Source organism: Podarcis bocagei (assembly GCF_964188305.1).
Source record: "Podarcis bocagei genome assembly, chromosome: 1".
Taxonomy (NCBI): Eukaryota; Metazoa; Chordata; class Lepidosauria; order Squamata; family Lacertidae; genus Podarcis; species Podarcis bocagei.
The window spans coordinates 18,771,758-18,797,547 of record NC_138125.1 but is presented as its reverse complement, the minus strand read 5'-3'; the positions used below and the strand labels follow the sequence as shown (position 1 = coordinate 18,797,547).

Sequence of the window (25,790 nt, the reverse complement as noted above, 5' to 3'; positions counted from 1 at the left end):
AAACTCACATTTTTACTGTGATGCCACAAATAAAGGGGAAGAAAAAAGCATAAACAAGAGGATTGTTTCTAGAAACAAAGTGCTGAGTTCCCTATGGTGGTCACTTGCAAATGGGACTGCCCAATTTTTGGTATCTATTCAAGCATTAACAATAATCTTAATAGGAAATATCTTTTCAAATGTAAACACTTGTTTTAAGATGTTACGCAAACATATTCTACCAGGTTAAATGTGACTAATGAATCATCCAATACTAATTATCATTGCAGACACTGCAAAAATAGCAGTTGTGGTGTCAGCACACACACAAAGAATGTAATGACTGATGAAAGACCAGCTATTTTGTTTTAAATAAGGGGAATGCTTACAAATAAAAAGCATTTAGCAACTAAACAAACATGTTTCACAACTAAACATTTATAATACTTGAAGTGGTCCCTGAAAGTTCAACACTCAGGTGCTCTGCTCCACTCTACAATACAGACTAGTCTCTGTTCAACACTTTTGCAAAGGAATGAAAGCTCAGTCTTTTTGAGAATACTAAAATAAGAAATATTTGTGACTCAGAGTGTGCTTGGAATTTAATTAGAGTCTTTTTTAAAAGACAGAAGGCAGCAAAACGCAGTGCCAAAATTACTTCTGACCACAAGCAATTAGAAAAGCCATTTCTTGTTTACCTTTCTGTTTTTTACGGATTCTCTCAACAAGAGCTCGGATCTGTTGATACTCTTCCCACTCCTTTCCAGGACCTGGAGTTGGACTGCTACATTCTGGAAGGATAAACAAACAAAAAATTATTGCTCACTGAAATTTAACATTTCTCCTCTCCTTAACATCAAGAGAGTATCATAAATGGATTTATATGTTCAATTTCATAACTTCCATTTGAACTCCAATACTAAAAACATATGTTCACTGAAGCCATGAACCTCTAATATATTTTACAGGAATAGAGGGGCTAGAGCTTGGATAGACTTTCCGTTCCTAATTTAAATACTGAATAGAACAAAATTCAGCCCTGCCTATTTTCCACATGAACTTATAAAGATCATCCCCTTCACCACAACTATAGTACAACATACTTACTTTGTAATAATTCACTAATTAGATTCAACATTTCTTTTGGAGAGACTGCTGCCGTGGCTCCAGTGCCTGACTTCTGAGTTTTCACTCTGCTTTTCTTCCCCATCTTCCAACTAAAAGAGAACAGTAGTTAAATAAGCAAGGGGTTTCTGTTACTACTTATGTTCTCTTTCTTTCTTTTTTTGATACCAATATATTGAATGCTGGGGAGGTGAAGATGAGCAAATATCTGGAAGGCTTGAAAGAAAACACCTGATTCTCTATAAAAATTTGCACCTGTGAGTGGTGCCTCATAGGTACAGCTTCCGCTCCCAGATCTGTTTAGGAAGGACCTCCAATCCTATGGAGCAGATTGCATGAATGGAAGTCTGTTCTGCTCAAAGAACTTGGGTGCCACTCTATTCATTATTTAGACTTTTCTATACCATCCAGTTATCCGAGCTCTGTTACTGAAGTGTATAAGAAAAGCATTCCCATGTATAACTAAAAACACTGGTAGCTAACCATGTAAGTCACGTTAGCATAAATGTATGTATGCATTTATAAAAAATATACACATTTTAAAATGCTCAATAAATTGGGTTTGATCCTAGTTGCAATAAAATGTTTTATTTAGAACCTATCAAAATAGAACAGCTGACTTGCTTCCTGTTTCATTTATTTTGATGAGATTTACATTAATGTATTTAGGGCTGGTTTGTTGAACAAGGTTAAGTAGTGCCTACCTGTGCAAACAGCCAGTGCCAGTGCTTAAAATGTTTTTCTCTGCTAGCTGGTTTTAATATATCGAAAACATAAATTTCTGGAAAACCACAGAAATTTTCTCCAAGGGAGAAACTGTCAAGTGTTGATGAATATGCTTGGTACATGCAGCAAAGTCGCATATCCAAATATAGAGGATCCAATGAACTTGGCACCAAATAGCATGCAAGAACAGTGGCAGCAAGAGTTTAACTCATCTCCCACTCTTAACTCTTGTTGGCAAAGATCTCATGTTGTGTTCGGCTTTGAACTTCTGTTCTACCAAAATCTTTCCTTGAAAAAAGAAATATATATATATAATTTTCTTCCTTCCCACACAGTTTTAAACAAACAAAAAAAAGTGCACCCAATACTTTCCTTCAGAAGGCACTCACTTTGCAATAAATAAGTTCATTAGTGCATGATTTTGCAACCTTAACACCCTGTAACCCTAAAGTTAGATTGATAGGATTAGGAAAACTCTGCAAACATGTTGCTCTCAACAGAATGCTTTAGGACTCAACGGCTGCACAATCTATTAATTGGTGCAAACATAAATATTCCAGAAACCTTATCAGAAAGAATAAGGAGAAGATCTCTATCACATAACCAAGGCTAAGAAGAATTTCTAGCTAACTTTTATCAGATTTCTTATTTAAAACATGCCCATAAACACATTTAAGGTATTGTTGCATGCCATCCCAATCTCCGAGTGGTGTGAGATTCCAGGGGTCCCAGGCACTTACCCGGGGTTTGTGTTTTCTTTTGGAATGAGACACTTTAGAGACTGTTGAGACTTTATGATATCTGCTTAATTTACACATATACACAACCTGAGCCTACGATGGAGAGGTTCACAGCATTAACCTCCCAAGAAAGTCCTGCTTCTCCAATAGCCACAGCCTTGGATTGCAGCGGAAATCAGGCCTGTCTCTCTCTCTCTCTCTCTCTCTCTCTCTCTCTCTCTCTCTCTGCCTTTCCAGCCTGTAGCTTTCGCATCCAGCTTCTAGTTCACAAAACGCAACTCTCAACTCTGGGCTTTTGTCTTTCTAACAGACAACTGAGGGAGGGGAGGTCTAACCCTTTGCCCTCTGGCACAGAGCCACCCCCTTTGCGGGCCATTACCAGGATGGTCTGGCTATTCCAGCAACTGAATCCATGCTGGATCCAGGAATTGGAAGGGTGGCTCAGGGCATACAGCCTATCTGCTGCAAACTCACAACAGTATTTTAACACTATACACACAGTATTATTTCTACAGCATTATCCACAAATAATGACAGAACAGATCCGTACCCTGAGGGTTTTACAATCTAGGATACCAGACAGACAACAGAGAGAGGGAAACAAATGGAGCCAGGATCAACAGGGAAAGGATGTGATTATTGCATTTACATGTACTTAGGATAAGTTACACTACAGCATGGAAGTTCTGCCAAAACACCTGAAGTCTAAAAATGAATTGTGTCATCACACTTCTGGCGAGTTGCTTTTTAAAATGCCAACAACTCCCAACTGCTGTTGCTATAATTTAAATCAAAAGTACAAGAAATTTCTGCACAGTGAAATACTATCCTCTAACAGGAATCTCAGAACTGTTTTGAGTTCACTGTGATACAGTGGTCACCTCTATAACAAAAAAAAAGAAAAAAGGAAGAGATAATTTTCTTTGGTGCAATGCAAAGAAGTTTAACAAAATGATTGATTTAAAGCACCTAGATTTAAATAATGGAGTTAAATGAATTACGGTATAATAAGTTCTGAAACTGTTAAATTTTCTTTTTGTACTATAAAATAATATTTGCTCATAAAGGGTTGTGTCCAATTAGTGTCCATTGGAAGATAAAGGTTATTTCCCTTTTAAAGCGGTCCATGTTGGTGGTCACTACCATGTTAGCAAACTCCATGGTTTAACTATGCAGTTTGAAGAAGTATTTCCTTTTGTCTGCCCTGAATGTCTCACTATTTGGTTTCACTTGATGATCCAGGGTTCAAACATCAGGAGAAAGAGAACCTATTCTTTCCCCCACACCTCATGCATAACTATACTTTTGTAACCTGTCCTCCTTACTGTAATAAAACAGAATACTGTACATGCTGCAAACTAACATTTATGATAAGAACCCAAAGGCATTCTTGTCTTTGAAAAAAACCTCTAGAATAGACTAAATTAAACCAGTATCAAAGTGGAAGTTAGATGAAATCTTTTTAGGGGAAACAAAGACAATCATCAACAATAAATCCTCTAGATACAGCCAATAAATCTCCAACTCTTTCCCATTCTAACTTATTTCAAAATCCAAACTAGCATAATTATTTCAGTACAAGATCAAAGTAAGATCACAATTTTACAAAGTGGCTTTTAGCAGTCCAAGCTCATTTGTAAGAACTAAGCAAAGCAAGTTTCACTGCAGAAAAGCCTACTCATTAAGGTGTCATCTGAAAGTACACTCAATGGGCAAGATCCACTCGCGCAACAGGACTTCTCCTTCCTGTCCTCCCTTTGAAGCCACCTTGGGGAAAAATATTGCCCCAGAGGATTCTACAAAGAATGCTTTGGGGTGCACAGAGGGCTGGGGTGGAGAAAAGAAACTTAAGTCATGTTGCACAAGTTTTGCATTGGGCAAATTAGGCATGTATCATTAGATGTCATTCAAAAAATTGTCATCGTTCATTTAACAGAAAATGAGATTACATATTATTTTGCAAATACTGCTGAGAGCTAAGACAAGTTATGCTTTAAATCCTGAGATTTTTATGACTATGGGGACAATATACAGAATAATCCTTTAAAATCTCAGAAACAAGACGAGGGCTAGGGAAACAAGGAAACTGCCAGTGAAAGCCCTTCTTTTGCTCTTTAGCGAAACATGCTCCACTTCTAGCTGCCTCACTATTTGACCAGATGCCGGTCTAGTTCAGTACTCAATTGTGGCCTGTTAGATAATCCTCAGAAGTCACAAGCAGACGTCACAAAAAACCCATTCCCTTTTCGACCCCAGCATTTGATGTATGGAGGTGTACTGCCACTGAACACAGAGGTTTCAATTTTATTTCTTGTAGCTAAAAGTCACCAAGTCTACTTGAATTTGTAACAGTCTGTTACCATTTGTTACCTTTGTACCCTACTACTGCAGAGAAAGCCAGGAACTTAGGCCACCAGTAACAGTCAGTATGTTTTGCAATGTCCCAAAATTAGTACTTGGGCTGATGTAACTGATACAGCAGTGAAGCTACTTTCCTTCACAAAGCAACTGCCTACTGACAGCAGACTGCATCAGAAACTCTTGCCCTATTTGGGGGCTCAGTCTTAGAATCTTAAAAAGCTCCAAGGAAGTAAAGTCCCTAGGGAGTTTGTTCTACTATGGAACAGATCACATTCAAAGACAGACACAAGGAGGAACACATATTCTACTTGTGAAGAATCTCTGCGCTACTACGGCGGCAAGAATGTTACTTGCCCCAAAATGGACAGAAGCAGAAGTCCCAGCAAAGTAAGAATGGATACAAAAACTTATGGAATATGCAGAAATGGTGAAACTTACTGGAAGAATAAGAAATCAAGATCACAAACTTTTTATAAAAGAATGGAAATGGTTTATTGAATATTTACAAATAAATTGTAAACAGATAAGAACACTGGCAGGATTATTGTAATAACCTGCAGTTTTATAAGAGTATATATTTAAAGTAGATGAATAAATGAGCAAATTAAGTTAATTTGGATATGCAGAAGATATTAAAAATAAACTTAAGGAACTGCAGAAAGAGGGGGAAGGAAATGAAGTTTGGAAATGTTAAAATGATTGTAAAATTAGTAAAATGTATAAATCTGAAAAGCATTAAAAAAACCAAAAACTCTGTGATTTAAACCTCTGATTTTGAAGGGCTTTAAAATATGTTGTGCAGCTCTCTAGTTCAGACCCCAAATTCGTGGAAGGTTCTAAACTGTGTACAGTTGATCTGCCCAGAGTGGCTGGGGAGGCCCGGCCAGATGGGCGGAATATAAACAATAAATTATTACTATTACTATTAAAACAGAGCTGGGTTGCATAACCCTGCTTCTCCTTGCGTGTCCCCCCCCCACGTAAGACTGAATACCCAAACAGTACTTTCTTCTTACAAAGATAAATTCTACTTGTGTTAGCTATCACAGTAGCATGGTTTATGACTGTTTGCCTGTCAACAGAACCAGCTCCCCTTTTAAGAACTTAAATCAATCAAGAAAAATTAGGTTTCAGCAAATCTATGTAGCAAAGTCCACAACAACTTTCAAAGAAAACGCATTTCTCTTGTTAAGTTCACACACTAGAAAACAATGGCATCTTCCTGACATTTAATTACAACATGGTGTATCATGTTTTGTACATGCAGTTTCTCAACAATCATTAAAATTAATTGGGATTCTGGACGCATGTGGGTTGCAATCAATTTATGCTAATAAAAAAAATACCTACTGAAAGTATATTATCAATTAAAAAAGTGAATATTAATTCTGTACTTAATTTGCTAAGAGTTTGTAATTCTCCAGTTTCTTTGTAGAATATGGAATTTTTAAAGATCATAAATGAAGTTGTACCATACTAGCAAGGAGACAAACTTATACTGGTGTTTTATTTTGAGATAGCATGTAGTCAACAGGGTATTTTTAAGCAAATTAAAAATAAATGAAAGTCACAATAAGCAACACAAGCCTGTTTGCTGGCTTTTACTCTTTCACAATTTTGTCATACAAAGGCTTTCCATATACCAGAAGACAGAGTAAGATCCAATGTCAAACAAGCAGACTTCTGATTTGCAACAGTATTTCTCATTCCTTCTCCTAACTCCCTGCCATTCCCCAAACTCTCCAAAGCAGACTTTTTCGGGGAGGTGGGCAGCAGGAGAGCAAGGAGAAGTTCTCTTACGTATATTGAAGTCTGTTCTACCTTTGCAGAGACACCTTTGGATACAACCCAAAGAAAGGATCTGTAAAGCATATCTAAAGCATTTAGCAAATTCAAATTCCTAACCTAACAGTCTGCCATAAGCAATGAGCAGGTTAAATCATGTCACAGATTCCACAAAACAAGGAATAGTAAAATGAGGTGATGGCTAGAACAAGCTAGCCATTTTGCTGAAGCAGATGTTGCGATTCTGTGGCCCTTCAGATGTTGCTGGACTACAACAATTCTCATCATCCCTGACTATTGGGTACGCTCACTGTGACTGATGAGAGTGGAGTCTAACAACATCAGAAGAGTCAAAGGTTCCTCATCCCTGTCCTAAAGGAAAATGATTCCCAAATGAGAGATGAAGCATAATGATGTTTATCAGTTTCCTTGAGAGCAGATCAAGGACATGCACAGCCTGGCATTCAAATCTTGCAATGGCCAACCAGCCTATGGAAAGCCCACATGCAGGGCATGAATGCAATAACCCTCTCCCATTTTTCTCTTGATTTTTTTGCCATATTTTTAATATTTCATGGTGAGGGGCACATCAGTTGGGTTGAACACAGAGGAAGGGAACCAAGATTTCACAAAATAAAAAATGCCTCCAAACTACAACGAAGATCTTAATGCATCATCAAGTCTTGTTAAATTTGTGTTCCGCTTGCCTCCCACATGAGCCACAAGTAGATTGCCTATCTTTCCCTCAGGAACTAACAACAAAGAACCCTTGGCACGGCAAACAGCATCACTCCATTACCCATATATGACTAGCCATACCTCTGCCAAGACAGTATTAAGCGGGTGGATGGATAAATGCAGTAAAAAGTTAAACCTACTACAAAAAAAGACTTTGAGAAGAGAGGAAACAAAACTTCAGAGAAAGGGACATTAAATTATCAATGAATAAGAATGGAGAATTCAAGATGGAAGCAGGTGCAATCACACTACAATGAATATTTGCTTATGAGCAGGTTAAAGTAAAAGGGGGAAACTGTACATTCATTTGGCAGAAAAGGTCTGGAATCATATAATCATAGTTGGAAGGGACGCCAAAAGTCGTCCAGTTCAACCCTCTGCAATGCAAGAATCTCAGTTAAAGCATCCATGACAGATGGCCATCCAACCTGTGTTTAAAAACGGCCAAGGAAGGAAAGTCCATCACCTCTTGTGGGAGTCTGTTTCACTGCTGAACAGCTCTGTCAGAAAGTTTTTCCAAATGTTAATTGGAATCTCCTTTCTTGCAACTTGAAGCCATAGGTTTGAGTCGTACCCCCCAGAGCAGGAGAAAACAAGCATGCTGCCTCCTCCATGTGACAGCCCTTGAGATATTTGAAGATGGCTATCATATCTCCTCTCAGTCTCTTTTCCAGGCTAAACATACCCAGCTCCTTCAAGCGCTCCTTATAAGGCTGTTTCCATATCCTTGATCATCTTGGTTGCTCTCCTCTGCACATGTTACAGCTTGTCAACATCCTTCTTAAACTGTGGTGCCCAGAACTGGACACAGGATTCCAAGTGTGGTCTAACTAAGGCAGAATAGAGTGGTACTATTACTTCCCTTGATCTGCACACTACACTTCTGTTGATGCAGCCTAGAATAGCATTAGTTTCCCCGCCCCGCCCCCGCATCACACTGTTGACTCATGTTCAGCTTGTGGTCCACCAAGACCCCATGATCCCTTTCACCTGTACTGCTAGTAAGCCAGGTGTCCCCCATCCTATATTTGTGCATCTGGTTATTTCTGCCTAGGTGCAGAACCTTACATTTGTCCCTATTGAAATAACACTTTGTAGCTTGCGCCAAGTTCTCCAAACTGTTACGGTCATTTTGAATTCTGATTCTGTCTTCTGAGGCATTAGCTACCTCTCCCAGTACTGTATGGTGTTATCAACTTTAATGAGCATCCCCTCAATTCCTTCATCGGTCATTTATAAAGATGCTGAACAACGGGCCCAGGACAGAACCCTGCAGCACCCTTTTTACTTTTTTCCAGGATGATGAGGAACCATTAATGAGTACTCTTTGGGTTCAGTCAGTCAACCAGCTACAAATCCACCTAACAGTTACCTCATTCAAACCACATTTTACCAGCTTCCTCTTGAGAGTATCATGAGGTACTTTATCAAAAGCCTTACTGAAATCAAGATACACTGTGCCCACAGCATTTCCCCGATCCACCAAGTTTGTAATTCCTTCAAAAAATAAATCAGATTGGTCTGGCATGACTTATTTTTGAGAAACCCACACTGGGTCTTAGTAATCACAGAATCCTTTTCTAAATGCTCACAGACCGACTGTTGAATCATCTGTTCTACGACCTTCCCTGGTATCAATGTCAGGTTCCCCGGTCAAGTAGTTACCTGGGTCTTCCTTTCCTCCCTTTTTGAAGATGGGGACAACATTTGCCCGCATCCAGTCTGTAGGGACTTCACCTGTTCTCCAAAAGTTCTCAAAGATAACAGACAAAGGCTCCACAAGCTCCTTTAGTACCCTTGGATGCAGCTCATTAGGCTCTGGAGATTTGAATTCATTTAAAATAGCTAGGTGTTCCCTCACTACCTCTTTTCCTATCTTGGTCTGCAGCTCCCTCCTTACATTATTTATTCTGTTATCACCAGGTTGAGCATCGTTTTCCTTTTGGGTGAAGACAAGGCCAAAGTAGTTCCGCTTTTTCTCTGTCATCCAATAGCATTTCTCCCTGTTCCCCACACAGAGGACCTACCACGTGCTTGTTCTTGCTTTTACTTCAGACATAGCCGAAGAAACATTTTTTATTCTTTTTAACTTCGCTTTCAAGCCTAAGCTCATTTTGCGGTTTAGCCAGCCTGACTTTCCCCTGCAACTGTTGGCTACACGTGTATACTCCTCCTCTGTGATTTCCTCTTTCTTCCACTCTAGGAATGACCCCTAGAGTTTGTATAAAGTAAACTAGCATAAAAAAAAACAGAAGAGAAGAGAATTGAAAAGTTATGGCTTCATCCCTATGAGGAATAGGCAAAAGAAGAAGAATTATCTGCAAAAACAAGACAGACATTTAAAGAAAGGAATGGAAGTTGTGTATGAGACAATCAAAACAGTTGCATGGAGAATTACAAAAGAATTACTAATGTCAGTATGATTCCTGTAAGAGAAATGGAATTGGCATTAAAGTCAAGATGTGATAAATGTACCATTGAGAAATTTAGAAAACAAGCAGCAAAATACTGGAACTATAGGCAATTTAATCTGAGAAAGATATGATAATCATGAAATTAAGCTGAATGCGCTGCAATCCTATACACCCTTACCCTAGAGCATGGGTAGGCAAACTAAGGCCCGGGGGCCAGATGTGGCCCAATACCTTCTAAATCCGGCCTGTGGACGGTCCAGGAATCAGTGTGTTTTTACATGAGTAGAATGTGTCCTTTTATTTAAAATGCATCTCTGGGTTATTTGTGGGGCATAGGAATTCGTTCACACACACCCCCCTTCAAAATATAGTCCGGCCGCCCACAAGGTCTGAGCGACAGTGGACCGGCCCCCTGCTGAAAAAGTTTGCTGATTCCTGCCCTAGAGAATGAAATGGGGCTTACTTCTGAGTCTTAGGCTGCAATCTTGAACCCACTAACAGGGGATAACACAGAGAGATTGTGAGTTGTCAGGAAAGGGCAATATCCAGTGTTGTAAGATAGGAAGAGGAAATAATGTTGACTAGTAGGGGAATGGTAACAAGGGGCCTGGTCAAGATTAAAGTAAAAGCAAAAAACCATCAAGGAACGATGAGAATCAGTGAAGTATTTCTGACAGCCTCACTGTGTCTGTACGAGGGAATACAGACATGAATTTGATTTAATAGACAAGGTAGGTAAGTGAATACCGGGAGTTTCATGCATGCTGGCAGCTAAGCCACATTATGACAAACAATAGGTAATATTTGCAAAACATCAATGCCAAAGAAACTGTGAGGCAACTGTATTACAGTGATAAGCAGCTGTCATGCAGGCCCCTGAAAGCAGTGTTTACCTGTTACAGTATTTATTAGAAAGTAGAAGCTGAGCAGAAATGGTGGACGGCAGGAGGCAGAAGCCAAAATTGGGCATAGAACAGGCCAGGATATGAGGAGATGAATATGCATGGCGGAGGCCGGTGCGTGCAGCAAATGCGTTTGCGAAATGGGAGAGGCGGAGGGGCAAGGCCCTTAGAAAGGCTGCAATCCTATGCACACTCATTTGGGCAAGGAAGGAACGCCTTGCCCCAAAAACCCATGGGCCCGACTTAGAAATAAACCATGCGGGCGGCTGCAGGGGCGCATCTTCAGGATCCGTTGGAACTGATGACCCCGTCTCTCTCGTGCGTCGCCTCTTCCTCCCCACCCCCCGCCGTTGAGATACGCATGTTTACTTCGGAAACTGGGAGCGTTATGTTTTGTAGGATGGCACCGCACGAGTGGTTTGAAACACACACATACACCCGCACCCCTTCCGACCCCGACTACAGCCCACGGGAAGCGGCGGTGGCGGTTCTCCCGGGCCAATTTACTAGCGCGGACATGACAGCGTGCAAGGAAGAGCGTGTGAACGGGGGCTGACACGGGATGACGCATCTAGGCGACCCCCTGAATCGCGTGCGTCGGTGTCCGAAGAGAGCAGCCGGCGGCGGAAGCGTCTTCCTCAGTGGCGTGTGAGGGCCCTCAGCCACATGGGTTTTAAAAATTTATTTAAATAAGAAAGACACAGGAGGAGGAAGGCGCCAGGCAGGGCCGGAGTAGCCGCCACCCGCCTCGCCCTCCTCTGAGGCGACGCACGAGAGAGACGGGGTCGGGGTTAGGCCTCCCCCCATTTACCTTTTTTAGCGACGACAACACAGGGTTCAAAATCCTCTCACCGGACGGCGCTGCCCGGGGTGTGGAGGGGGGAGGGGGAGGGGGGAGGAGGAGGAGGAGGCGGCGGCGGCGGTGGCGGCGGCCGCGAAGCCAACCACAGCCCCGCCGCGCGCGTGCGCGTAAACACACACCTACAAACTCACTCAGCGGCTCTGAGGACCCAGCGCTGGCCCCGGCCCGCCTGCGGCCTCCCTCGCCCGCCCCTCCAGCGGAGCCCAGGCCTCCGCCGCTGCCATTGGTCCGCAGTCCTCGCACTTGGGCGGGTCAGCCAATCCGGCGCGCCTCCTGTTCGCCCCCCCCCCTCTCTCTCACACACAAACACACTTCTTTTGAAAGGGTGGGGCGCGTGCGCGAGAGCCTGAGGGAGGGAAAGGGCAGCGGAGCGAGGGCGAGAGAGGTGGGGGGTGGGGGTGTTGCGAATTCTGATTGGCGGGGGATAAGAGCTCCGCCCAATAACACCGCCCCCTTCCTCACCCCGTACGTCTTCTTCGTTTACCCACCTCCCGCCTCTTGGAGAGCTCATTGGCTGGAGTCACCCGCCTTCGTTTCGCCCGTGCGTCCCTCCCATTGGCTAACGGAGTCTAGGGCAAAGCGGAGTGGGTGAGAGACAAAAACCAAGCCTCGTCTCTCTCTCTATCTCGCTCAAACGCGGACGTGATCAGGGGAGGGAGCGCCTGCGCGCGCGCGCCGGGAAAATGGAGGAGGCGGGATTAAGAGTCTAAGGTGGGGTTTCGATTGGCGGATGCGACTCGCTCGTTGGCGTTATTCCCGTAGCCTGCGTGACGCAACGACGTCGGCAACGTCTCTGTCGAGGCTCTCTCCCAAGATGGCGCCGCGCAGAGGTTGTCGTTGATGCCTCGACGCGTTTGGCTCCCTGTGGCGCGTTGTTTCTGTGAGTCGTTCGGGGGAATGCGAGTGGCTGAAAGAGGGTTACGGGGCCCCCGGAAGTCTTCTAAAAAGGGGGACCCTCCTAGAAAGAGCTTGTGGCGGCCACAGTAACGATGGTTGGGAAAGCGTTTGCTCCACTCTTCCCGTTTTTGCCTCAGCCCCTCCTGAAACCGCCTTAAAAGGGCTCTTGAGGAGGTTTTTGATAATAATAATGATGGTGATGATGACAATGATAATATATTTATAGCCCGTCCATCTCGCTGGGTTTCCCCAGCCACTCTGGGCGGCTTCCAACAGAATATTAAAAACGATAAAACATCAAACATTAAAAACTTCCCTAAACAGGGTTGCCTTCAGATGTCTTCCAAAAGTCAGATAGTTGTTTATTTCCTTGACATCTGATGCTAATGATATAAAGGATGTTACCGGCAAAAGCCTATGTCATAATAAAATAGTAAATTTTAAGGTGCCGCAAAACGCTTTGGTTGTTTCCTGTTATTTGTGTGTGTGACATTTTGTGTGGGAAACCGTTGTCTTCTGGTCATATAACTAAATCCTTCCCCCCCACCCCCAAAGGTTCGGAAGTTGCCCTGTAAAGAAGCCAACGCTTGAAAACCGGGAACCGTTCGGCATCAATAAATGAAGGAAACAAAAGAGAACTCCAGCCCTTCTGTAACATCGGCAAACCTGGACCACACGAAACCATGCTGGTACTGGGATAAGAAAGACTTGGCTCATACGCCATCGCAGCTAGAAGGACTCGATCCAGCTACCGAAGCAAGATATCGGAGGGAAGGTGCTCGCTTCATATTTGATGTGGGAACCCGTTTGGGACTGTATCCTTTCAGTTGGGTGTTGCACAGTTGGTTGGGTGTTGCTCTTTTTTTTTTTAGCAGTTGAGAATTCAGTTAAGATTTTTCTTGCTTAAACACCTGAATACTTTAAAGTCAGGCAGAGTAGGTGTTGAGGAGTTCCACCTGAATACTTAAGTCAGGGTTTCAATAGCTTGTGTGCAGTGATCTGGTGCAGTGGCTTATAGGATGGGAGGGAGAGTACCCTCTTTCCCCTTCCACCCTAATACTGGGGACAGTCATGAAATTGCTTTCTTGCAAAAGTGTCAAGATAAGTTCGTTGTAATGGATCTGCGACACTGGCACTATGCATGGGAGTGCATTCTTTGCAAACGACCCCATGTAGATGCATCATCATTAAAAAAAGTAAGTTGTCATCATTGTGTTTTGATGCATCATTCAGTTTCATTTGCAGTTAATCTTTAGAGCTGGGTTTGAGCTAAAATCTGTTCAGAGCCTTATCTTGTAATCCAGACATTATGATACGCTAGCAACTGGGATAATTTATTTTCATCGATTTTATATGTTCCATTCCTTCAAGCAGTTTCCAAGATATGTAAGTATAAATATGCTGTTTTTATTCAAAAACTGTTAATAGCACTCTGCCATTCATGTGTATTGTCCTAAACCCAGAAGTGACCAGAAAACATCACAAAATGCGGCAGAGTGGGGAGTTTGCAGGCTTTTTCATTGATGGTTCAAATATATGCCATTTCACTAGTGTTCAGGTGCCTCTAAACGTAACCCCTACGTAAATGGGGGGGAGGTGTGTGTGTTTGCCTGTACAGTCCATAATTCAAACTATAGTTAGGCTATAGGTTAGCATTTTTGCTGGGATCATACCATAATATGTTACATTATATAGGGACAGTTTGTTTTGCAAATTAAATTTCTACCAGTCGACAAATCTGAGGGTGAAATTGGTGATTTCATAGTTGTACCTCGGCTCCCAAAGCCTTGGGAGTAGAATGTTCCAGCTCCTGAATGATTGAAAACCAGAAGTGAGTGTTCCAGTTTTCGAATGTTCTTTTGGAAGCTGAACGTCTGATGGGGCTTCTGCTGTTTCCGATTGGCTGCAGGAGTTTCCTGCAGCCAATCAGAAGCCAACCTTTGGTTTCTGAACATTCAGGAGGTCAAACGGACTTGCAGAACAGATTCTGTTTGACTTTTGAGGTACGACTGATACCTCGGAAGTCAAACGGAATCTGTTGCAGAAGTCCATTCGACTTCTGAAAACATTCAAAAACCAAGGCACGGCTTCCAATTGGCTGCAGGAACTTCCTGCACTCAGTCAGAAGCCATGTCAGACATTCAGATTCCAAAGAACATTCACAAACTGGAACACTCACTTCTGGATTTGCGGCGTTCGGGATCCAAGGTACAACTGTGTAGTGATTACATTGCCAGTAGGTGGCCTATTAGAAACAGAAGATTGAACTAGGTGGAATATAATGTAAGATCATGTTCCTATCGTCCCAAGTTGTAAAGGTCATATGAATTCCACTGTTGCACTTCATTGTGTGCTCTCACAAGTGGCACAACCCATTATTGTGTGGACAAATCCGGCATGACACGATGCCATTTTTGTTTGCAAAATTATTTCATGGCTGGCAATGCTAGCTACTATGGTTTCTGGAAGCTCTTTTATTCTCATGATGCATTGATCTTGGTCAAGTACAGCAATAAAATCTTATACAACTTTCCAAAATACCGGTGGTGATGGTGAACAGTTAGTAGGGGCTTCAGTGTGGTGTGCATAGTCCCACTTGTGCCTGCAAAGGCCTTCCCTGACACCCACGGGACCCTCCTCCCTCTCTTCTCATTGCTTGAAAGAAGCATTTTATTGCAGCAAATAGAAAAGGTTGTAGTGTGTGCTTGGTTTCAGTCTGAGTATCGTGCCCTTGACAGTTTTTCCAGTTTGCAAATGTGTCCATGGGCCCCAAATAGTTGACAGCCCCATCACATCGATCAGATATATATATTTTGTTTTGTATGAGTGGATAATCTGTTCTTCTTTTATAAAATAAAATTATTATTTTCTCTGAATTTTATATTTGGGCAACTTTCTAAAGGAGATCTCTCTCTCTCTCTATCTCTCTCTATAGGTGACTGGAGCTTGCTGTCTCTTCCTAGCAGGAAAAGTTGAAGAAACACCCAAAAAATGTAAAGATATAATCAAAACAGCTCGTAGTTTATTAAATGATGTGCAGTTCGGGCAATTTGGAGATGATCCAAAGGTAAACGGACATGTGCTAAGGATGCTTTAGCTTAAGTTAACATGGTACAACCCTAGTAATATTGTCTGTAGATATCTAGTATAGCACATGATTTTAGTGATAGTGTTAGAGTAAAATAGTGTGAACTAGAAGTCTTCTTAAGCTAGATAAAAAACTTGATATTTTTAAAATAAAATATTACTAGGACCTTTCATCAGTATTTAAACAGCTGGAAGATATTTCAGTGGTTGGGTTCATTTAGATAGTATTTTTGCCATATGTTATTTTCAAAGGCGATGTGTATTGCAGTGCTTGTGTGTTGTTCTCCTTTGCGTTTGCCTGTCTTTTCAGCAAAGAAATAATCCACTGCACAGGGGAAGCAGTGAAACTGGCCACACAGAGTGCAGCCATATGCATACAGTAAGCAAACTGGAACAAATACACTTTTGTCACTTATTTCTTTGTTATAGTTATAATAGGCATTTTGTCAGCCACAAAGTCTTAAGATGACTTAGATATAAAGTTAATTTTCAAAAAAATAACATATGCTGGAAAGTCTTGCAGGTTAGCATGAATATAGTATTTCATTGGCTTTTTTCTGCATAATTTGGTAAACGGTGTACATGTCTTGCTAGACAGTGCTGCCGCATTATTTGTGAGTAACTTTGGATGTTTGGAAGCTTTTGAACACCTCTTGGAGCAACTCCCTGTAAATATCACTGTGGTTGTCTATTTTTTGTGTAAATTTCTGTAGACCCAAGCTTTGAGCTAGTCATAAGGCACTCAGATAGCCAATATTAGTAATAAGGAACTGCTTGTCCACTTTGACTTCTGAGAATGTTTCCTCCAACTTTACTTGGAGTTTTAGGCTCAGAAGCTCCTGTCACAGTTTGATGGCTGAACAAGCATTTGGTTCCACTTCTCCCATCTTCTCATAGCCATGAATGGTTGCCTAGCTCTCGCACCTAGTGCTATAAGTAATGGGGGGAAATGAAAGAATATGCTCAGGGAGTACTGTCAACCTCCAAAGTATCCCTTTATGAAGGATATTTTACTTTGGCTGTTGGAAGTCATTCCTGAAATAATTGAAATCCGGAAGCTCGTATTTCTTTTCCTAGTAATTAGCATTTGACTGCACTTCTGTGCAGTTTCACTCTTTCCCCAAAACTGTGCTGCAGTATTATGGACTTTTTAAAAGAAAAAGACAAAAACGTGGTTGTACAGCAGGGATCAGCAACAGGATTTGCCATTGGGCTTTATTGTGGAGATAGTACTAGCTAGGAAAGTAAGCCCTCTCACTGCCATGAGAACTTGTAACTTCCCCCATTGTACCTTCCTCTTCTCTTCCCCTATTTTTCCCTTTCTGTGACACTTTGCCAGCAGATCAAGAGTGTGGGTTTTTTTGCCAGAAGTGGAAACTGGAGGCACACAAGGCTTGATCGTAATCATGGTTCCTTATGCTCTGCTCTTTGTTGTCTCTATGATCTCTAAGTCCACTGTGATGCCAAGTATAGGCTATGAAAAAATAATAAATAGGATATGGGGGAAAAAACGATTCTGGTCATCAGTGAGGTAGAAGGTGATTTCCAGTTGCTGAACGTTGTTGCACAACCACAATAATGTGGGTGCTTATATGCACTCATTTTATATAGCTGTTAAAAGCAAAATTTTAGTTTTTAAAATTAAGTGAAGTTACTGCAGACAAGCCCAGAAGTAGATAACCATCGATGTGGCTATCCTTGGCATTATTGTGTAATGCCACCTGGAATTTTATAAAATGTTTTTAAAAAAATCAGTTGGCTTTTTGGAGTAATGGAGTCCTTGCTCTCTTCTTATGACATTTAGGAAGAAGTTATGGTTTTAGAGAGGATCTTGTTGCAGACAATAAAATTTGACTTGCAAGTGGAGCATCCTTACCAATTCCTGCTTAAATATGCTAAGCAGCTCAAAGGTATGAAAATAGCATTGCATTTCTCAGTGCTGGTGTGTATGTTGTTGTTTAGTCGTGTCCGACTCTTCGTGACCCCATGGACCAGAGCATGCCAGGCACTTCTGTCCTCCACTGCCTCCCGCAGTTTGGTCAAACTCATGCTGGTGGCTTGGAGAACACCATCCCACCACCTCGTCATCTGTTGTCCCCTTCTCCTTGTGCCCTTCATCTTTGCCAACATCAGCGTCTTTTCCAGGGAATATTCTCTTCTCATGAGGTGGCCAAAGTATTGGAGTCTCAGCTTCAGGATCTGTCCTTCCAGTGAGCACTCAGGGCTGATTTGCTTAAGAAAGGATAGGTTTGATGTCCTTGCAGTCCAAGAGTCTCCTCCAGCACCATAATTCAAAAGCATAAATTCTTCGGTGATCAGCCTTTATGGTCCAGCTCTCAGTTCCATACATCACTAGCTGGGGTGTATAGGTGATGTCATATTCATTTCCCCCCGCTGACTGTGCCAATTTAATCAGCCACATTTTTAGAAGAAATTATTGAAGGGTGGGAGGCAGACAGATGAAATGTCTGATAGGCCATTTAGCATATTTTGCGCTGAATGTGTGTGTTTTCATGTATGCCATTTGTTTTGTAGATTGAGAGCTGAGCTTACACTTACTCAGGGGCTTCTGCATGCCTTTTCTCAATGCCATTTGTTTTGTAGATTGAGAGCTGAGCTTACACTTACTCAGGGGCTTCTGCATGCCTTTTCTCAATGTAAAAATCTGTATAATAATAATAATAATAAATTTTATTTATATCCCGCCCTCCCCAGCCGAAGCCGGGCTCAGGGCGGCTAACAACAATCAAATAATCAAACAGTCAAATAGTCACACAATCTAAAAATATTTCATTATAAAAAATAATTAAATCAAATTGATGGCAACCAATTAAGCAAAATTCTGTGCAGGTTGCCAGAGGAGGGAGTCAGGCTGCGCCCTGACCAAAGGCCTGGTGGAACAGCTCTGTCTTGCAGGCCCTGTGGAAAGATGTCAGGTCCCGCAGGGCCCTAGTCTCTTGTGACAGAGCATTCCACCAGGTTGGAGCCGCAGCCGAGAAGGCCCTGGCTCTAGTTGAGGCCAGCCTAACCTCTCTGAGGCCTGGGACCTTGAGGGTGTTATTATTTGCAGACCATAGGTTTCTCTGTGGGGCATACCAGGAGAGGCGGTCCCGTAGGTACGAGGGTCCTAGGCCGTATAGGGCTTTAAAGGTTAAAACCAGCACCTTAAACCTGATCCTGTACTCCACCGGGAGCCAGTGCAGCTGGTATAGTACCGGATGAATGTGATCTCGCAGCGAAGACCCCATAAGGAGTCTCGCCGCGGCATTCTGTACTTCAAGCCTGTTACAGTTCTTAATGTGCCTCATGAGGCAATTGTCCCTCAGGCCCACCTGCAGCTCACTTGATGTCATATGATGTCAGGCATGGGATAGATAAAGCTGTGGTTGAAAAGGAGCAATTGAGAGTGCTTTCAGCATCATTCACATTTGATGCTGAATGCAAGCTACACCGTGTGGGCTTGATCCTCCTCATACCAGATGATTAACTGGTGGGCGGACCCTGCACACCTGTCAAATGGGACTTGTAGAAGGTTGGTCACAACTGGATCCAGCCCACCACCTGAAACATATTCCCCACTCCTGATAAAGTAGAAAGTATGAATACTGTGTGGTAGATCATCACACATTTTTATTTTTTTGTGCAGTGAAACTGCAGTGTATTCTTTCTTCTTCTGAGGAGAAGACATCTAATTCTGCTTAGGTCAAAGAACGCTTCTCACTTTTTCATTTTCTTTTTAGCTGGAGTTGCCACAATTCCAAGTAGCAGCTGAGGGCTGTGTGTAGAGAGCTATTGTTGAAAAGGTTAGACTTGCACATTTGCTGTTTAGTGGAAGGTCTGATTCTAGCCTCTCTTTTTTGGCAGAATGTAGCCTTCTCAAATGGGCTTTGACTCCACAATCCATTGAATCAAAAGCTTCATGCGGTTGTGTGCAAAGTTCACCATCTAGATGGAGATAGCCATAAAGAAATCTGTCTCTGTATATACTTGGCCCCAATGTAGGTATGGAAAACATGTAAAGCTGTTTTTCTTACTGAGCCTGCAATCTGCAAAAACACAACAAATTTCTTTGGTTTTAATCCTATATAGACTTCTGTGAAGACCAGTTTTACTTCATGGGGCTTCTGAGTGAAAATGCATAAGGTTGTGTTACATATCTGATAATCACCAGGCTGTTTCATTTTCTTAGTAATCCTTATCTTTTCTCCTTTCCTCTTTCTGTTACGTAAACCCCCCCCCCCCCACTTCTTAATAGGTGACAAGAACAAAATTCAAAAACTGGTTCAAATGGCATGGACATTTGTAAACGACAGGTAAAAACCCTGCAATCATATGCTAACTTTTACTAAAAATCATTATGCTCAGTAGTTAATCACTTACTGAGGCTTCCATTCACTTTCTTTTCTGAAGCATTTCCAAAAAACTTGAAAATGGCATTATTCAGACTTTTAGTCTACCCCATCCCACATCCTTGGCCACACATGACAAGTGCTCTGCAATGTGGCTATAGTTGCATATTGAAGTGTGTGGTGGTTGGAAGAGGAACATGATGTGGGAGTGCTAAATCAAGTACCTGGAAATGGTAATGGGCTGGATGGGAGCCAGTGAACTAAAGCTCAGTCCAGAGAACATGGGGGTGTGAACAGTGGATGATTCATCCACTCAGTTAAGTGGCATTCAACCTGTTGTCGAGAAGGTTGCACTCCCCTGAAGGATCAGGTTTATAGTCCTGAAGTGCTCATTATTCCATCTTTGTCACAGGAGACACAAGCAGCCTCTGGTCTGAAGTGCCATTTACTAGCTTAGCCCTCCCTGGGCAAGGGATAGTTTCACTTCAGTTATCCAGGCCCATTAGAACTAGTGTGGTGCATTGTGCATGGGGCTGCCTTTTGTAAATAGTCCAGAAGCTTCAGTTAGTGAGATTTATTTACTGCCTTCCTGCTAAAGGATTCCCGGTGGTTTATGTTTTATAATACCATATACCAGTGTCTGATGATAATGGATTCTGGTTTGGTTTTTCTAGTCTGTGCACTACATTGTCGCTGCAGTGGGAGCCTGAGATCATAGCGGTTGCTGTCATGTATCTGGCCGGCCGCTTGTGCAAGTTTGAGATTCAGGAGTGGACGTCAAAGCCAATGTACAGAAGGTGGTGGGAGCAGTTTGTGCAAGATGTACCTGTGGATGTCCTGGAAGGTATCAAAAATATTTGCTGCCCAAAACATTTTTCTCCGAACCACTACCTTTACAACAGGCATGATTTATACAACTTGAATACAAACTGCTGTTTATTATAAACCAGAATATAGCATGATAGCTCGGTTGGTTGGAGCATGGTGCTGATAATGCCAAGGTTGCAGGTTCGATCCCCTTGTGGGACAACGGCATATTTCTGCATTGCAGGGGGTTGGATCCTCGGGGTCCCTGCCAAGTCTACAATTCTGTGATTCTGTTTAAATAAACTGGGGTCTTCGCATCTCTCATTTAGAGCCTGTCTGGGAAAAGTACTGTTTCATGTTCTATTTGCCTCCTTCCTAATATTGATAAATATTTATCAGTGTTTATATCATACCTTTTGAACCTTATTTGTAGGTGTGGAATGCTTTGGGTCCTTCAGTAAAACCATGTTTAAAAAGGGCCCATACTTTTAAAGAAGAATTCACTCAACAGTTTGCCTTCTAATGGTTTTGATCTCAATCTGGTGAGCAGAGTTCTACTCACATAAAGCTCTGCTGGATTGGGGGGGCAAGTTACATTTATTTCTTCTTTCTGAAGCCCTCTGTGCCCCCTCAAAATTTGCTCTAGCAAGCACAAGAGGCAATGGGGGAGACGGGGGAGCTGCAAGGGAAAGAGGGAATGGGCAACAACCTCATAGGGGGGCAATTGTTTGTCATGGCCAGCTGAGAAGCTGGCAGGCACTCAGAATGTCATATAAAGGAAAGTTTGTGGTTCCTTGGGAAAGCGTTAGATAAAATGTTTCTGGTATGTTTTTGAACACAACTTACAAATATAAGTCTCAACGCTTTAGCTGTTCACCAGAGTGTGTAACTTTCTGTCTTTTATTTCATTGTTTTAAAAGACATCTGTCACCAGATCCTGGATCTGTACTCGCAGGGGAAGCAACAAATGCCTCATCATACCCCACATCAGCTGCAGCAGCCTCCTTCCCTTCAGTCGACGCCTCCGGTGCCTCCAACCCAGCAGTCTCAAAGCTCAGAGCAGTCACAGGCGCAACAGCCGAAAGAGTCTCAGCAGGCAGGACAGCCACCCCCACCCCCACCTCCGCAAACACAGCCATCTAAAAAACCATCTCCTCAGTCAAGTCCTCCCAGGCAGGCGAAAAGACCAGTGGTAAGAATAACAGAAATGATATTATTGAATTGGAAAGTACAGTGGCCATTTTTTAAATCAGACGTTGGTAACAGGATGTCTTACTGGAGAATCTTTATGCAATACAGAACTTACATAAAGCTCTTAATTGTACATGAATAGAATAAACAAATATCTAAAGTTTTGAGAAAGCATGGAACAATATGGAAAGGTACATGGTGTTGCAGTTTTATTGATTGATTGAAATTACTTCTAAGCCATCTTTTAGGGTAAATCCTCCCCCCAAAGCAAAGCAGATTCCAAAATTAGAATATAAAGCATAATGAATTGAAGCTGTAAATACGCAGCAGCCAGCAGGTAACATTAATCCCAGGTTAGCTATAACATTACAAAAATAGTTAAAAATGAAGCAGCATCAAAAATACACTAGCTTAATTAAAATGCTTAACCATAAGAGAGCAGCGTTAAAAAAAATTTCATTGTCCTGCAACAAAGGACCCTGGTGCATCCCAACAAGAACGGGGCTGAATCACTGTGTTGCCACTACTGAGATATTTCCTTTCAAAACACGGAAGCTGAAGTTTTATCAAGTGACTGCATGGCCATTCTGGTGTTTGAAATAAGGGAGCATGCACCAATTTGTGCAGCATAGATCTGTAGTCAGAAGATCACAAGCTAAAAGGCTTCAATTATTTGGCTGTTAAAATATTGAAAGGGTATGAATTTGTGCCACTGATATGTCATCATATTAAGGATTTTGGTGATAATATTTTTACAAAATATGATTCTACATTTGACCCTAACTCTTAACTCACCAACATTTGATGTCCAGAGAGGCTAATTTTGGATTTCCTGATACTCAGTGCTTTGAATACTGCTGGTGTGATTTGAGTGTTTGATCTGCACATTTTTTTCTCAATAACAGGCAGCATCACCAAAGGACGAAACCAAAACTGCAGGTATTTTCCCCCTTTTTGTTTTAAAATGATCTTGTTTTGCATGGTAAAACAATGGTTGAATTATTAAAGTGTACTATTATGCATAACTACCCGCAGCTAAGTCACAATGAGTGTTTAATTGCATTGCTATTTTCTTTGAAGAAACCTTGTTGCTACTTTTTTGGGTGTGACACTTACAAGATCACCCGTTTTGCTCTATTTTCAGAGGCTCCTCCTCCTAAAATTGCAAAAATTGAGACTTCACACCCACCAGCACCCCCTGCGCATCCACCACCTGGTAAGTTCTGCTGCCATCTGCAAAGTGGGTGTTGCCTCCTCTGTTTTTCTCTGAAACTCTGCAAACGCTGGAATTGTCAGCATATGGTTAGCCTGTACCCAGCACGTCCCACAGGAGCCCAGGATTTGGATGGCTATTGCAATGGTGTCTCTGGCAGCCTCTCTCTTACATCATGGATGTTGGCTTATGTTTCCACTAACCCAACCAATGTACCAAAGATGGCATTCAAACCAGAAACTTCCTTTTCCAACGCTCCGTTTCTGCTAAAGATTTCCTCTGCTGTTGTTTTGACAAAAGACATTGGACACATAATCCGGCAGCAAGGGAGTTTTTAAGTCTCTACTGCAGCTGAGTCTATTAGGCCAAAATGGTTATTGTGTATTGTTGAGGTTTTGTTACACGGAGGAAGCTGAGGTTGCCTGGGAGCATACTGTTGATTGAGGTCGAGTTCAACCTCATCAGGACAAAGGAAAAATCATGTCTTCTCCCTTTCATGTCCAAGCAAGCAGCATAAGCAATAGCTACACACAAAACGGAAGTTCCCAGCAAGCTGTGCTGGAGTGTAAACAGGCATGTGACACACAACAGTCACGCCTGTTCCCCTTAAGGTGGAATGGAATAGTCTAACACATACGTATCAGCTCCTAACACGTACAGATCAATTGCCCAGTTAGCTGACAGTGTTCTTTCTGTCATGCGCAGATGCACTTGTGACTGAAGTGTTGTGTTCTTTGTTGCTGTTTTTCAGAGCATAAGCCTCCTCTGACCGCCGCTGTTTCCATGGCAGGCGATCAGACGACTACAGCCGATTCTGTAGACATGGCAAAGGTGCAGATTGCTCCTCCGTCGCATCCCGCTCCTGTGCATCAGCCGCCCCCTATGCCTCACCGCCCGCCACCTCCGCCTCCGCCGTCCAGTTACATCACCGGCATGTCCACCACCAATTCTTACATGTCGGGAGAGGGCTATCAGAGCCTTCAGTCAATGATGAAGACTGAAGCACCGACCTACGGAGCTCTGCCACCCTCCTATGGACCTCCAACTCACTTACCATACCACCCGCATGTGTACCCTCCCAACCCTCCTCCTCCTGTTCCGCCACCCACGTCATTCCCCCCACCAACTATTCCTCCTCCTACCCCGGGCTACCCGCCACCGCCTACCTACAATCCTAACTTCCCCCCTCCCCGGTTACCTCCTTCTCATGCTGTCCCGCCGCATCCTCCTCCAGGACTGGGAATGCCACCAGCAAACTACCCCCCTCCTGCCGTGCCCCCTGGTGGGCAGCCGCCAGTGCCACCTCCCATACCGCCGCCTGGGATGCCACCTGTTGCTGGACTTGGACGTGCTACCTGGATGAGATAGCAGTTGTACATAGCATATGCTTTAACCTAGGGGGTGGGGGAAGCAAATGGTTTAAACAGAATAGCTGAGTGGCAACTAGGGGAATAGTCTGTATAATGAAGAGGCTGGTGTATGGGATCTGGGAGGCAGTGACTTAGAATTTTGACCAGTTTGTTCACGGTCAGTAGAGAGCAATGCAGGCTTTTTGTTTCAATATTGCAAAACTAACTGAAATCCAAGTTGTTCCGAGTTCATTCTAGCACTGGATTACTTTGCACTAGTGAAGATGTTTTAAAAGCCATATTGGCTAAGTTATATTGGTAAGAAGAAAACTTGCTTCTAGAAATCAGTGCCTACTTGCTGAGTGTCGGGATTAAGGTTAGCATTCCATCCGAGAGACCCTTTCTGGTTTTCATTTATGTAGTGTTCCAGCAACACTTAGAGGCAATTTTATTTAATATATATATGCACATATATAACACTCAACAACTGATTGCTGATGAGCCTCCATTGGTGTCTGGCTTTCTGTCATTTTTGGTTTGGAATGTACTGGGTTCTTGACCTGTAATGTATGTTTAAACCTACGTGCAAATTCCTGTACATAAATATCTATATTTTCTAAGTGTGGAAGTCTGAATGTAATGGCATATTGTGATTTACAACTTGGTTAAAAAAAAAAAAGGCTGACTTTGTGGAAATGTACCCGAATAAACCTGGTCCTGGAATCTAGTGTGGAGAAGCAGTCATTTATCCCAATAATTGACACCTGGTTAGCTGCAGCATTAGATGGTTGCAGCGCCTCTCCTCCCAATTCAAATTGTGCTACTCACAGTCACATCATCTATCTGAATTACATAACTGCTCTTCTGATACTTTCACCCTTCCTACCACATTTTCTGTGTCTCTCTGCAAGGCATTCCTAGAAAGAGACAAAAGGAATGCCTTAGCAGTTGATAGATTTTGCTTGCTGCTCTAAGTCACAGTCAGCTACTGGACAGACAGATGATGGCAACCAATGTTTTTGCCTAAATTGTTGTTGTTTAGTCGTTTAGTCGTGTCCGACTCTTCGTGACCCCATGGACCAGAGCACGCCAGGCACTCCTGTCTTCCACTGCCTCCCGCAGTTTGGTGAGACTCATGTTTGTAGCTTCGAGAACACTGTCCAGCCATCTCGTCCTCTGTCGTCCCCTTCTCCTTGTGCCCTCCATCTTTCCCAGCATCAGGGTCTTTTCCAGGGAGTCTTCTCTTCTCATGAGGTGGCCTAAGT

The 25,790-nt window shown here is 42.6% G+C and overlaps 2 protein-coding genes across 5 annotated transcripts in view; one reads left to right on the top strand and one right to left on the bottom strand.

The window, feature by feature from the left end:
- SETD3 (SET domain containing 3, actin N3(tau)-histidine methyltransferase) overlaps positions 1-11,783 on the bottom strand; it is a 48,983-nt gene extending 37,200 nt beyond the window's left edge. Inside the window, exons 1-3 of one of the 2 annotated variants that reach the window (XM_081192691.1) lie at positions 11,764-11,783; positions 1,087-1,196; positions 678-770 (exon numbers count right to left, since the gene is read on the bottom strand). In XM_081192691.1, the coding sequence (XP_081048817.1) occupies positions 678-770; positions 1,087-1,189 (196 nt within the window). In that variant the 5' untranslated portion in view covers positions 1,190-1,196; positions 11,764-11,783. Of the gene's footprint in view, positions 1-677; positions 771-1,086; positions 1,199-11,582; positions 11,710-11,763 lie in introns of those variants that run through there. The other variant, XM_081192690.1, reaches the window with a different exon arrangement.
- Positions 11,784-12,338: 555 nt separating this feature from the next.
- CCNK (cyclin K) lies at positions 12,339-25,248 on the top strand. Of its 3 annotated transcripts, none has more exons than XM_081192606.1 (12): positions 12,339-12,512; positions 13,085-13,344; positions 13,834-13,915; positions 15,465-15,596; positions 15,927-15,995; positions 17,421-17,526; positions 19,872-19,929; positions 20,640-20,809; positions 21,693-21,964; positions 22,869-22,902; positions 23,108-23,179; positions 23,928-25,248. In XM_081192606.1, exons 2-12 carry the CDS (start codon positions 13,148-13,150, stop codon positions 24,542-24,544), a joined length of 1,809 nt encoding a protein of 602 aa, XP_081048732.1. In that variant the 5' UTR covers positions 12,339-12,512; positions 13,085-13,147; the 3' UTR covers positions 24,545-25,248. The 3 variants fall into 3 exon arrangements, with proteins under 3 accessions (XP_081048732.1, XP_081048734.1, XP_081048733.1); XM_081192607.1 differs by lacking the exon at positions 12,339-12,512 and adding an exon at positions 12,607-12,624; XM_081192608.1 differs by lacking the exon at positions 15,927-15,995 and having other exon boundaries at positions 12,340-12,512.
- Positions 25,249-25,790: the final 542 nt, after the last annotated feature.